This window comes from Pogona vitticeps, chromosome 1, assembly GCF_051106095.1.
Source record: "Pogona vitticeps strain Pit_001003342236 chromosome 1, PviZW2.1, whole genome shotgun sequence".
Taxonomy (NCBI): Eukaryota; Metazoa; Chordata; class Lepidosauria; order Squamata; family Agamidae; genus Pogona; species Pogona vitticeps.
In genome coordinates, this window is record NC_135783.1 from 12609252 (window position 1) to 12623643 (window position 14392).

At 39.8% G+C, this 14392-nt stretch overlaps 1 protein-coding gene across 4 annotated transcripts in view; it reads left to right on the plus strand.

Annotated features, from left to right (window-relative positions):
* Positions 1-14392, plus strand: part of PSME4 (proteasome activator subunit 4) — a 106731-nt gene that overhangs the window by 70901 nt on the left and 21438 nt on the right. For all 4 annotated transcript variants that reach the window (XM_020809917.3, XM_020809918.3, XM_020809919.3 and 1 more), the window contains 10 exons: positions 1291-1372; positions 3507-3660; positions 4150-4219; positions 5449-5574; positions 7027-7179; positions 7642-7746; positions 8973-9064; positions 10526-10657; positions 11474-11682; positions 11860-11945. In XM_020809917.3, coding sequence (XP_020665576.3) covers positions 1291-1372; positions 3507-3660; positions 4150-4219; positions 5449-5574; positions 7027-7179; positions 7642-7746; positions 8973-9064; positions 10526-10657; positions 11474-11682; positions 11860-11945 — 1209 coding nt within the window. The remainder of the gene's footprint in view (positions 1-1290; positions 1373-3506; positions 3661-4149; positions 4220-5448; positions 5575-7026; positions 7180-7641; positions 7747-8972; positions 9065-10525; positions 10658-11473; positions 11683-11859; positions 11946-14392) is intronic.

The window sequence follows — 14392 nt, forward strand, 5'->3', positions numbered from 1 at the left end:
CAGTTTATGTGCTGATCCTGATCCCGGTGTTCTTAACCCAGCAGTCACACAATTGTTTTCTTCATAATATCAAAGTGATATTTCTTGCTGATCTTGTTTACACGGTACTTTTCTTACCAAACAATAAAAATAAGATTTGGCAGGTATGTAACAGGGCAGTGGTTCCCAGTCTTGGGTAACCCAAGTTCTTGAACTGCAATTACCAGAAGCCTTTACCACCAGCTGTGCTGGCTGGGGTTTCTGGGGGTTGCAGTCCAAGAATACCAGGGTTACCCAAGGTTGGGAACTACTATTGTAGGGCACTACTGTAGTTCCACTTTGCAATTGCAATGCAGAATTAATGCTTAGACTGTACCTTAGTAAATGATTACATAGTCGTCACCTGGGCTTTGTAGCAGGATCATACTATTTGTGTAGCCCAGAACTGCCTGCCTGGTCTTGACATAGCTTTCTGGAATTTGAGGTGGAGTTCTTTCCCAGCAAAGGTTATCTATTTGTTCTTGGAGTTGCCAGGAAGTTGACCTGTATGCAAAATAAGTGCTGCTGGAGACTAGAAGCCTTTTCAGAGTCATCAGAAGGAAGAAACAAATTCAAAAATCAGTACTTTCTGTGAAAGAAATCTGGTTTATATGCATGGCTTTCAGTTATGGGAAGTTAATGCGTGAACCAAAATGTTCCTTCCTCTTGAGATAGAGATAAAATTTGATACTAACAGAGCTGGAAGGGTATCAGTTCTTCTTATTTGTTTATTAATTTCTCATACTTGGATTCCCAGTGTGGTATGGTCGATAGAGTGACAGACTAGGACTCTGGAGAACAGGGTTCGAATCCTGACTTGGGCCATGGAATCTCACTGGAGGAGTGGAACTGGTAAAACCACTCCTTAAGTATCTCACTTCCTTTGAAACCCTATTAGAGTAGCTGTAAGTCAGTTCTGACTTGACAGCATAAAACATAGACACACACTTGGTGGTGGTCTGTAATGTTGGCCAAAATCCTGTTGGTACTTGTGTAAGATTTGTGGAACTTGTGGTGGCTAATTATTTGAACAGCCTGGGCATATCTTGATCGCATGCCTGATTGCACATCCAAGAATGAGCCCAGGACCTTGTCAGTTAGTTGCTGCAAGTTGCAGAAACTTTATGTAAACACCAGCAGGATTCTGGCAGTCAGGTAGGGAAAGGGGTTTAGTTTCAGAATAGGTTTTTTTTTAAAGCTTTATAATGAAGCAATTGCCTGCACTTACCTTGTCAAATATATGAGTTTAACCTTTATTTTTTTTCCTTTTAGATGGCAATCTCTGCTGTGGCTGGCATCCTCAAGCAATTGAAGAGGCCTCACAAAAAAATTCCCATCTGCCCTTTTCAAATCAGTAAGTGTGTTGAACAACAATAGCCTCAGGTGTGGAGCTGTTCTTAACAACTAAAACCTTTTAATTTGCACCTGTGAGTGTACATGTGAAATATGAAGTAGCTGTCCACACCCATTGATGAGATGACATTCAGAAGCACAGATTCTTAATTTGATTCTGCCTTGAGTTTTTGGCCCAGGTGCTTTTAACCTTCTTGAGAATGGTGTGTTTTTTTTAATTCTGCCCTCTTAGCCATTCCAATTTAATGTGAAAAACATAAAGCAATAGCCTATTGATAAGTAAAAATTGTGTCGTGCATTTTGGTTAATTAAAACAGAACAAAATAAAAGCAGTTAAATAACGTCCTCCAATGCCTAAGTGAAATGTTGACATCTCTTTCAAGAGCATATTTCACAAAAGCTCTTTATACTGCATTTATTTTTCACTTCTCTGTTAATACACGGAGAGAGAAAAATATCACAAGGGCAGTAAGTTTGTCCATAACAACCACCCAAAGTTTCTTGGAACAAAGTTGCCTTCTGAAATTCGTATAGTTTTCAGAGTGTTAAATAATGGGCTGTTCCACTTCTCTTTAAGTATACATTCATAGTGGAGCTGTATAGCTTATTTATTCAGTTACCCAGAAAGCACTATGGTGGAGGTGGAGTGCAGTTTCAAAGACATAAAAGCATGCTCTGTGAGGGAGAGCTGCTAAATAGTCTGGTCCTGTACTTGTGCTCACTTAACATACATAAACCAGGAGATAGATTTTAAATTGTTTACTTGCACTGCCGTCTCCTTTAGCCTCAGATTCTAAAGTTTTCTCCCTAATTTAATGTCTGAATGAGAAGATCACTTTAAAAAGATGCTTTTATTTTTTTTTCTAAATGGAGAAAACTATGGTAAAAATAATTCAGATACCGTATCTTTCGCACCATAAGACGCACTTTCCCCCCACAAAACAGGGGTGGAAAGTCTGTGCGTCTTATGGAGCGAACAAAACAGATTATATTTTCCTGTTTTCTTCTCCTAAAAAATTGATACGTCTTATGGAAAGGTGCGTCTTATGGTGCGAAAAATACGGTAAATAAGTTCTTCACGTCTTATAGTTCTTTTTATTCCATTGCTTCAAGATTTCCTTTTGATCTAACCTTAATTATCCAGTTCTTAATTATTCAGCTTGCAGGTAGTTCTCTCCTCAGAGACAGGATTATTATGAATCTAACAGGGTACAGTTAGTACTGAATGGATTGTTGTGCAGAGGTGGGTAGTTTGGTAATGAGTCTGAGAAATATATTTAGTATGGACTCCATACCTGATTATAACAGTCAGTTTCCCCGGGGTTCTTTTCACCGTTGATGCTACTTAAACATTTTTAAAAAATCATTGATTTCATAAGTTTCAGTGCAGTTCAGTTGCAGACCTTATTTGGCACAAGGTTCTGTGTACTTCAGGAGACCCAGTGTGGTATAGTGGATAGAGTGATACACTAGGAGACCTTGGTTTGAATCTCTGCTCAGCCATAGAAATTTGCTGGGGAGATGGAATGAGTAGAACCACTCCTTAAAAATCTCACTTACCTTGAAAGTCCTATTAGGATTGCTGTTGGTCAACTACATTTTGGTGCAGATCGCACATACACTTCTACAGTGGGTTATAATCCACAAGGTAAAGGTTCCCCTTGACATTTAGTCAGTCGTGTCTGACTCTAGCGGGTGGTGCTCATTTCTGTCTCCAAGCCATAGAACCAGCGTTTGTCTGAAGACAGTTTCGTTGTCATGTGGCCAGCACTATTTAGACCTGGAACACTCTTTTCCTTCCTACCGAGGTGGTCCCTATTTATCTACTCCCATTTTTACATGCTTTCGAATAGCTAGATTGGCAGGAGCTGGGAAAGCAACGGGAGCTCACTCCGTCATGTGGACTTGATCTTACGACTGCTGGTCTTCTGACCCTGCAGCACAAAGGCTTCTGCGGTTTAGCCCGCAGCGCCACCAAGCTAATCCAAATAAAGCTTATTCTTTTGTGTTTGTGATAAAATTGTTGGACTTTAATAAAATTAACCATGGCATATTAGTGAGCTAACTTTTGTAGCTTCTCTCTCTCTCTCTCTCCCTCTCCCTCTCTCTCTCTCTCTCTCTCTTTTAACAAACAGGTGGAACCTCTCGGCCTTCTAATATTCAGGCTGGTGACAGATCGGACAACCAGTGGCTGCATTATGAAAGTGCCAGTTTACCAAAGACAAAGCAAGCATGGGAGACCTGCCATTTTGTGGAGAAGACTCACTGGGGATACTACACCTGGCCTCAGTAAGTGGTAGCTTGGGCTTTCCTATCCAGGCCGTGTAAAAGCTTCTCCAGCTGTCTGCTCACCAATTATCACTGTACCCCTCTCACACCTGTTTTGATATGGCAGTGTGTTTGAACCATCTAGCACTATTTTCAAACAGTACCTGATAGAATTCTCTATGCTCTGGGCCACCATATTTATTTATTTATTTATTTATTTATTTATTTATTTATTTATTTATTTATTTATTTATTTATTTATTTATTTATTTATTTATTTATTTATTTATTTATTTATTTATTTATTTCCCGCCTATCTGGTCGGTTAAGACCACTCTAAGCGGCTAGAGGAAGACTACACTATTCCCCACCCCAGCTCCTTTGATAATTGTTGCTGTGAGTCGTGACAAATTGATATAGCTGCCCAGGAACTGGCATAACTACAGTTTTCATTGATATTCAAGGATATTGTAAGCTGTCAATTGTTTTTCCCCCCCTTGCAATTTTTAGAAATATGGAAATCTATGCTTCAGCAGAAGAGCAACCAAAGCTTGGAAGGAGTAGAAAGGAACTTTCAGAGGTGAATATGGTATTTTTACATTTCTGCTGGAAGTCTGTCTTGATCTGATTCAAGTTAGGGCATATATATTTGTCTGTTTTATGACTGTGGGAGAGATGCATGATTAGAGATCTCTCTTGAGTAAACTGAGTTCTGTGTAGACGCTTGTTAAAAGAGGAATGGAGAGATTGATTCAACTCTACACAGATTATCAGGTTGATCAGCTCCATGACTGCTGTGATCCACATGATTTATGTGTTCTTGTTTTACCTTGGAGATTAAGTGATTAAACTGTCCTGTCTTTCATTAATTTATTTCACATGAAATCAACCGCACACAGTTATTCTGATCTGGTGCACATACGCATCTTTATCAATAATTGAAGTATGAATACAGTGCTCTTTTAGTTTAAGCAGTTGACAGATCTCGATGTCAATTACCAAGTGTTCAGTAATGATATGTAGATCCATGTGTGTTTCAGTCTCCTATATCAGGGAAATGAGAATGAAGTAGGGAGCAGAATTGAACATACACTATCAGGTCATTGGTCTATTTATTCCACCAGTGACTTTCTAGGATCTCAGGAATGTGGTATTCCCATACATTCTACCTGAAGTCTGATGTACTTGGGATCGTTTATGTTTGGACACTACCTCTAAGTTACAGTTACTCCCCAGAAGTGATTTTCTATGGTTGTCTGGAGGTCCTTTGATTATTACTGTATTTTAGTGTATCAGTTTAATATATTATCACATTGATTTAGCAGCATATGTGTTTTACTGAATCTAAACATTCATCAGCCAAAATTCACTCACTTAGTGTAGTTAATCACACAAGAGTAGGCTGGTTGAATCAATGGAGATTTAGTGAGTTAGCTCCTCTGAAAGTTTCAGTGCTCCAAATGGGCCTACTCTAACTGTGACTTACTATGTTAAGCAGCAGGATTTTGGCCAGTGGCCTCCTGAGGGAAACGTAAGAGAGCCAAGTAACAAATTTCTGTAGAAAACAACCACATGAGGAGTTGCAAAGTTAAGGCATTATACATACTTGGCAAGAGTATAACTGACCCGAACTCTTTCAGTTATTCCCATGAGTGTAAAAAAACAAAGTTGATTTTGAAGGTTACGTGCCACCCGATTGAGACCATGCACTATTTAGAGGTTCTTTCACCGTGCAGGGCTGTTTTAACTTTTGAACTAATTAAGCAGTGTCTCTTCAGTTCTGTTACACCATTGTTTCTTTTTTTACAGGCAGAACAAGTCATTTATGATCATTTTTCTGATCCAAAATTTGTTGAGCAGCTAATCAAGTTTCTTTCTTTAGAAGACAGAAAGGGGAAGGATAAATTTAATCCTCGCAGATTTTGCCTCTTCAAGGTGACTCGTTATATACTACTTTTATTATTTCTAAAGTAGACGGAATCCCTGCGAGAACAGCTCTAAACGCTGTATTATACGGATGCATGCTGTTAAGGCGTTGCAATTGTTTTATCCGGATGTATTCGTGCAGATCTGGGGACCATTTAAAGGCTTTGTAAACTAGTTCATAAAGTTAGTGTTGGTGCCAAGCACCCCTCCTTTGCCCTCCCCCCTCTCAGCTTAGTTTCTGTCTTATTCTATGCCAGTTTTTGTCTCGTTCAAACCAGGGAACTCTGGCCTAAGGTTAGATGATACACCAGGGTCAGTTTAGCATCATAAATATAACGCTATGGACTGTGTGTTATGTTTATGTCTCATTGGTGTGTCATAAGCAAGCCACTATCTTTGGCTTAATTGTATTGCATTCTGCATAACGTCCTTGTAATAGAAGTGGTTTAGATATTTAGCTGCAAAGCCAGAGCTTGGGGTTTAGTTCCCCACTGTGCTTCCGGGGGAAAAGAGCCAGCCCGTGTGCCCTTGGGCAGGATGCAGAAGAAGGGAACGGTAAAGCCTTTCTGTGTATTCTTTACCAAGAAATTATGCAATAAATCAGAATTGACTTGATAGCACTTGTTGTTGTTGTTGTTGTTGTTGTTGTTGTTAGACTATCAGGCAGTTAAAAATTGACTGGTATAGAAACTTAAGTATATGTTAAATATCAACATAGTATATATGCTGTTCTAATGTTGCTGCTGCTGAAGAAGAAGTGGTAGTACAGTTCTGAGGGAAGCACATTACAAGAATGTTATTCATCTCACAATGAGCATTGTCCATAAATGGGCTTGTGTTGATATAGCAGGGTTTTTTTTAATTCCTCTAGAGGAGCATTCCTGTTGCCTCCCACTAGCCCTTCCCATAACCTATATATAGGAAACGTTTGTCAAACTTGTAGTCTAAGAAGCCACATCCATTTGGTGTGGATATGGGTTGATAAGCTCCATGGCTTTCTGTAATTCCGTGTGTAGATTTCCATTGTTCTTCTCTTGATCATGACTTCTTAAGGCAGAGGTCCCCAACCCCCGGTCCACTGCTGGTCCATGGCCTTGGCAGGACCGGGCCATGGAGAGAGATCCCTCCCCCTGCACACACTCCCCCCCTCCACTTGCATGCGTGGTTTGCCCACCTGCATGCACAGGTGCCCCGCCCCCATGAGCATGCCCCGCCTCCACTCACAGGCTCCACCCCCAGCCAGTCTGCAGTTCAGAAAACGTAAAGCCAACATCTCAGTTCATATAGGTAGCATGTTGTTACATAAATAAGTGGAAAGCTCTGTCCCTTTTGTATGTTGTTGATGTGTTCTGAAGAATTAATATGGTCAGCTTCCTAAATGAAGAATGCACAAACCTTTCTTCCTCTGGAAATGTAACTGGTGTCAATGCAGGCATAGCACTAAATGTCTTATTTTAACAGGGCCTGTTCAGAAACTTTGATGATGCCTTCTTGCCTGTACTAAAACCCCATTTGGAACGTCTTGCTGTGGATTCCCATGAAAGTCCCCAGCGATGTGTAGCTGAAATTATAGCTGGTTTGATAAGAGGGTCTAAACACTGGACATTTGAAAAGGTAGTGTTTTGTTTAACTTCACAAAAATGCACATGAAATGGCGGTCATTTTATGGTTGCAAAAACTAGTGTGAATTCCTAAAGAAGAGCAATATATACATAAATAATATGAGTTATGCTTTAAATGTCCAGAATCATAGCTGGTTTTGGTAGGGTTTCCTACCCCAAATAATTTTTCTCTTGATTTAAAACTAAGGATGTTTTGAAGCAGTACAAGTAATAAAGGCTGTTTATATTTTGCTCCATGAAGTTTTGAGATAGACTGTTTTACTCAAAAGTTGAAGGACTTTGTGCTGCTGTTGAATGAAACCTGCAGAAACCGTCACAGCAAGTTTGGATTATATCTATTACAGATTTGCAAATTGATTTTTCATTTTCCTTCCAGTAAGAGAAATAGCTTAGAGAAATTACAGGTGTCTCATATGCATCACGTAATATTCTATTTGTCCACTTTACTGTACAGTTGGAGAACCTCTGGAAAATTTTGTGCCCACTTTTAAGAACAGCTTTATCCAACATTACAGTGGAGACCTATAATGACTGGGGGACGTGTATAGCAACATCATGTGTAAGTCCGGTATTCTCTTTTAATTTGCCGTATTCAGAAACCATGCTCCTCTTATAGTTCAGTGGCTGCAGAGCCAGAGGTTGGGAATTTGATTTCCCATTGTGACTCTTTGTTGGGGCTGGACTCAATGATCCATAGCGTCCCTTTCAGCTCTGCAGTTTTAACATGATTATTATTACTCAGTCCTTCGATTTGGGTACATTTCAGTTATTTTGCTGGAAACTCTCCAATAGTTAGGCCTTTGTACTTTCTACATTTTTTTTTACTTATACAAGCACTCTCCGGGCGGTTTTACAATTTTTAATTATACAGGCTACACATTGCCCCCCCAGCAAGCTGGGTACTCATTTTACCGACCTCGCAAGGATGGAAGGCTGAGTCAACCTTGAGCCGGCTACCTGGGATTTGAACCCCAGGTCGTGAGCACAGTTTTTAGCTGCAGTACAGCGTTTTAACCACTGTGCCACGAGGCTCTTTCTCCTTACCTGATCTCACTTTACCTTTTCGACTTTTGAAGTTCCTTTGCAATTGTGATTATGCCTGTAGTGTAAGGCTTGAGGTTTAGCTGCACGTCTTTGCCTGTGGGGCAGACGGATGACTTCACCTGTGATGTGATCTAAGAGAATGTGGCGCTTCTTGTGGCCGTGGGGATGATAGCATCTTTACCTAGAAAGAACATTAATATAGCTCTGGGAGCTGTTTGTTTTTATTTGCATGTAAATAAAATAAAATGAACTGTATTTTGAGAACTTACAATGCAGCCCTCTGTATGTCTTCTAAGTTTCAATGAATTTAGCAGGACCTGTTATCTGAGAAGCATGTATAGGATTGCAACCTGGATTGTAATTCTTTGTTCTCTCATTTGGGTGTAAATCCTGTTGAACTTGTTGAGGTTTACTTCTGAATAAACATGCATAGGCTTAATCTTATATCCAAAGCTTAAACATGCCCAGAGGGATTTAATTACTCTGATTAAGATAGAAATCTATTAAAAATAATTACAGGAACATTGTGTGTAAGATAGTGTTTGGGGTGCTGCATTTTTATTGTTATAATATAGTTTATATTTTAAAGATAATGCCTATCTCAATTTTTGTTTCCTGAAGGGTTTTTTCCCCCTTCAGTAAGGAAAACATTATTATGTGATTTGATAATGACTTTCAGAGGGCTGTCCTAAGATTCCTGTTGGCTAGAAATGATATTCTTTATTTTAAAAAAATATACAGGAGAGCAGGGACCCCCGGAAGCTGCATTGGTTGTTTGAACTGTTACTGGAATCTCCATTGAATGGTGAAGGTGGATCTTTCGTTGATGCCTGGTAAAAAAACCTCTATCTGCTTTTGAGTCAAATCATGGGTGACAGTGAGAATCAGCTATACAGAGAACTGATTTTTCATGTTAGCCTATAGTAGAAGTTATGGTCATGCCTCGCTTTACGATTGCCCCATATAATGACAAATCCGCTTAATAATGCTTCCTATGGGCAAAATCCACTGCTTCGGGAACCGATTTTTTGCATTACGACAATCAGCGAACAGCTAATCGTCAGGTTCCAAAATGGCCGCCAGCTGAAGAAAATGGTCCCCGGTGTTCTCTCGGATGGATTCCTCACTAGACAGGCACCGAAAATGCCTGCCGTATGGAGGATCTTCCCTGGACGGCGAGTTTTTAGCCCATTGGAACGCATAGAACGGTTTTCAATGCGTTTCAGTGGGTTTTTAATTTTTGCTTTACGCTCTACAGCGATTTCACTGGAACAAATTAACATCGTTAAGCGAGGCACCAGTGTACTAACCATAAGTCATGTCACAGTTCCCTTGTTTTAACTTCTAACTAGATTACCTAACTTAATGGTCTGGCTTACAGTAAAGTAATGCTGTGGCAAATAAGGGTTTGGCATTATAGCGGTATTGCTTTGACCAACATTTGTAATATCATCTCTTGTGTGATTGTGTACAAGTCTTTATGATAAAAAATTGAGGTACACTGTAACATACAGTGGTACCTCGACTTATGAACTTAATCCGTATTGGAACGGCATTCATACATCGAAAACTTCCTAAGTCGAGACAAGATTTCCCATAGGAATGCATTGAAAACCATTTAATCCGTTCAAACTGTTTTTCGTTCTTATGTCGAGGCGCTGTTTGTAAATAGAGGCATTAGTTCCCATAGAAAGTAATGCAAAGCCGGTTAATCCATACTCTGCCACTAGGGAGAGAATATTTTTTATTTTTTTCTTCTTTTGACCTAAGATGAACTTAGATCAAAAAAAGGGCAAGAAAGGTTTTTTTTGTTCGTAAGTCGAGACTCCGTTCGCAAGTCGAAGCAACATTTTGCGAACGGAGCAGTTTGTAACTCGAAACGTTTGCAAGTGGAGATGTTCATAAATTGAGGTACCACTGTAGTTTATGTTGTACGAATTCAATGAGGATAAAAAAAATTGACTGCTTGAAAATATGTGATTGCTCTCCATTTCATAAGACAATGGCTGGAATTCTGTTGCTTGGTATAGCAACTCACCGCTACAATAGGCCCATTGAATCAGCTCCAGTTTGATGAGATTGCTCCTCTATAATGTTCCATTGATTTGAGGGGCCTACTTTATTTCCAGTTTACTATGCTAAGCAATAGCATTTCAGCCAGTATAGTGTATGAGAGCAATTTTCATCGTACATAGTATCTTTTAGAAATGGTATAGGTGCACTTTCCGAAAATTATAACCATAAGCACTGTTTTCTTTTCTTCCTCCCATCTTCCCCCTTCCCTGGCCCAACAGTCGTCTGTATGTACTGCAGGGGGGGCTTGCACAGCAAGAATGGCGCGTTCCAGAGCTGCTGCACCGATTGCTGAAGTACTTGGAGCCTAAACTCACCCAAGTGTACAAGAATGTCAGAGAAAGGATAGGAAGGTTGGTGGCGTCCCTTACTTAAATCCTTGCATTATTTTCAGGACCGTTTCTTGAATAACCTTGCTTAAGTGAAATAGTACATCTCTGGTTAATGGGAAAATAGATTGTTGTGGAACATACCATCTTAGAAGTGGCACTCCTTTTCTCATATCCAAGAGAAAATACATTTTCTATATGGTCTTGTATGATCAAAAACACTGAATGTGGGCTTTTGTTTCTCAGGCAATGCAGTTATTTATAAGCAAACTTACATTTGATGTGAGGACATTTCACTCCCATCTGATTTGACCTTCATTGGTTCTTTATTTGTTTCCATGTTCAATTCACAGTGCTGATTCTTACCTTTAAAATTCCAACCGCTAGCGTACTGCATTTTTAGTGATTTCTTCTCATATGTGCCCTCACATACATCTCATTCATTATCTGAGGTCCTGTTGCAAGCAGGTTGGCATAAGCAGGTCCTTTTTGATTGTGGCATTGTTACGGTAGAATGTTTCCTTGAGTAGCTCATAAAGGCCAGTTGCTTGTGCCTTTCCCTTTGGGGAGGCTGAACCAACAGAAATTTTGAACTGCTGATAAATCAGATGTTCTTGACTTCTGTTAGCTCTTCTGTTTTGTTTCTTGAAGAATTTAGTCACTAGGCAAAATATTTGTTTGATTATGGTTCTTCTGAATTTGTACAGTTCTCAGAAAATGGTCACATTATCCTTCCTGAACTTCAGTGGCTGGAGAAAAGGAAGTTCTCTATGACTATGGACGGTTTATATTAAACTGTGCATTGTTAATGTAAAACATATGCATTTTTGTTTTATGTAGCGTTTTGACATACATCTTTATGATAGATGTTTCCTTACCAAATACCGCTCCAACAAAATCTCCTCATGTCCATGAGTTCACTTCCCGAATACTTGAAAAACTCAAACCCCTTATGGAAGTGGATGAAGAAATTCAGAATCACGTGATGGAAGAGAATGGATTTGGAGATGAAGATGAGAGAACGCTAGGCATTAAACTTTTGAAAACCAGTAAGTGCATATGTGTTAAACTTGCCAAAGCCTAGTTCAGTGTATAGTGTAGAGCTGTAGATGTCTTTTGAGGTAATTACTAGTTTAGATGATTCTGAATTATGCATTTTCTCTTGTCTTAATCAGTTTCACCTTGTGTTGAGCTATTTCATTTGTCTTTCATTTACCTTCCAACAGTTCTGAAGTGGTTGATGGCAAGCACAGGGAGAGCCTTTTCCACAGCTGTTACAGAACAGCTTCAGCTTTTGCCGTTGTTTTTCAAGGTACAGCGTTCATAGCTTCAACTGTATTTAGATTGCAAGTCATTTTCTGAAAACATTAAATCAGCAGTGCTTTTAATTTTAACAAATTAAAAGAGTATATGAAGCCCTCTTCTCAGTCAGGAATAGTGCTTGTTTGAAGGACATAAGCTCACTGAATGCAACTCCAGTCATGCTGGTCTATCATGTTGGGTTGTGTAACCTAGGAAGAACTGGCTGTCAAGTGTGGGTGTAGCTGCATGTGAAAATAGACAATGCTTCTGTAGTTCCATCCACTTTGAATTGTCAGTCCCACCCACTTTGCATGACTCAGTGCTCATCACATGCTGGAGTGGGCAAAATTACAATTGTTGTGAAGAAATCAGTATATCTAAAACATAACAACCTTCCCTTCCAACTGATTATTTTCCTCCTTTAAAATTAAGAAGTGTTGAGCAGAAAATGGGTTGATGGGGAAAGTTTCATAAACATTCATCTCCAAGAAAGTGCTCTTCCACCCCACCCCTCGTCTTTTGAGGAGCCTTGAGACACAGTGGTTAAACTGCTGTACTGCAGCCAAAACTGCTCATGACCCAGGGTTCTATCCCAGGTAGCTGGCTTAAGGTTCACTCAGCCTTCCATCCTTCTGAGGTTGGTAAAATGAGTACCCAGCTTGCTGGGGGGGGGGGCAATGTGAACCTGCATAATTAACTTGTAAACCACCCAGAGAGTCCTTGAAGTGCTCTGGGGCAGTATATAAACAGCACACTTTGCTTTTGCTTTTTGTTTTATTGGGAGAAGGACTGCTGTGAAGGGGTCTGAATCTTTTAGCAATGTAGTCTCTCTGACTTCCATTGAAACCAAAGCGCTTGCTTCCTCATCTCACTGAATCATTTTTGCTGTATTGTCACATAACCCAATCTGATGGGCTACTGAGGTCATACAGATATGATCGTTAGGAAATCTCTGATTGATTGGAACCACTTGTAGAAGAAGTGAGATTGGAAGATGGATTCAGAAGCTTGATGTTCTGCCTAGAAACAATAGTTTAAAGTTCTAATAAGAATACTGTGGGGGGAATGGAGCCATATTGAACCTCCTCAAACACCCCATTTACTTCCAAAGTGTTTACCAGATGAGATTAAGAGAACTCCTATTTTCAAAGAAATTTTAATTTTTACAAATTTTTTGCAAGAGTTATGTTTTGTCGTTTAGTTGTTAAATTGTGTCTGACTCTTTGTGACCCCATGGACCAGAGCAAACCAGGCCTTCCTATCTTCCACTGCCTCCCAGAGTCGGGTCAAATTCATGTTGGTAGCTTCAGCTGTCCATACATCTCATCCTCTGTTGTCCCCTTCTCCTCTTGCCTTCACACTTTCCCAACATCAGGGTCTTTTCCAGGGATGAAATGTTCTATTCAAGAAATTTTCTGTTCAAAACCAGAAGAAACTGGGAAAAACTGTAGGCTTTCTACTTTTGTTTGTGCTGAAATTTTCACACGACCACAGTGGAAGAAGTGATACTTCAATAGAAGAAATGTAAACATAGCTCTTCTACTCTTTTAGAACAGAAACAAAAGGCTAAAAGAGTTACCTCTACATTTCTTCTTATTGAAGAAGCACTACAGTGGACCCTCTACTTACAGAATTAATCCATATTGGAATGGTGGCTGCAGGTCGAAAAGTCTGTAGGTTGAATCTTCATTGACCTACAATGCATTGAAAACCGATTAATGCCATAACCGGCATTAATACTCTGATCCTGAATATGTTCTCTGTGCCTTATGTAAATGTTGAAGGATGGAATATTCTTGGTTGTTTACAGCAAAAGAGATACATTATTTATAAGAGGAGCTCTCTGCATGTTAACCCAGTTTCTGTTTTGCTTGTTTGAGTTCTGATTTATCTCTAAGGAGAGCTTGCTAAAACTTGCAGAACCTCATCAGTAGACATAATCAAACAAAAATAACAAAACCCACAAATTTTCCCAATCTCCTCTTCTTACTCCAGAGGAAGTAAAAAATGTAAAAACAAAAGTGGAATGATTCAGTTCTTCTTCATGGCATCTGTGAATCACACCCTAGGTGATCTGCACCTGCACGGAGCCTCATAAGAAAGTTCTAGAGCTTCTGCGGTAGAAAAAAACACACTAGAATAAGACCCTTCCCCCCTCATATAAGTACCTTGGCGCCAAGGCTCCCCTTTCAATTTTTTTCAACCGCCGCGTTGAGAGCCTCACCCTATTTCAGAAATCAAAGAAATAAGCCCCGTCAACAGACCATTACTAGGCGCAACGACCGCAAACCCAAACATTGTGTTTGACACTCCCATGACCAAGATCACACACCACTCCACCCATCCTGCCCTCTGGAAACACCTACCTGTCTGAGAATTCATCACTACAGATGCCTGGGTACTCCATCATCCGAGATGGCTACCGCATCCATTTTTTCCAACATACGTCATTACTTC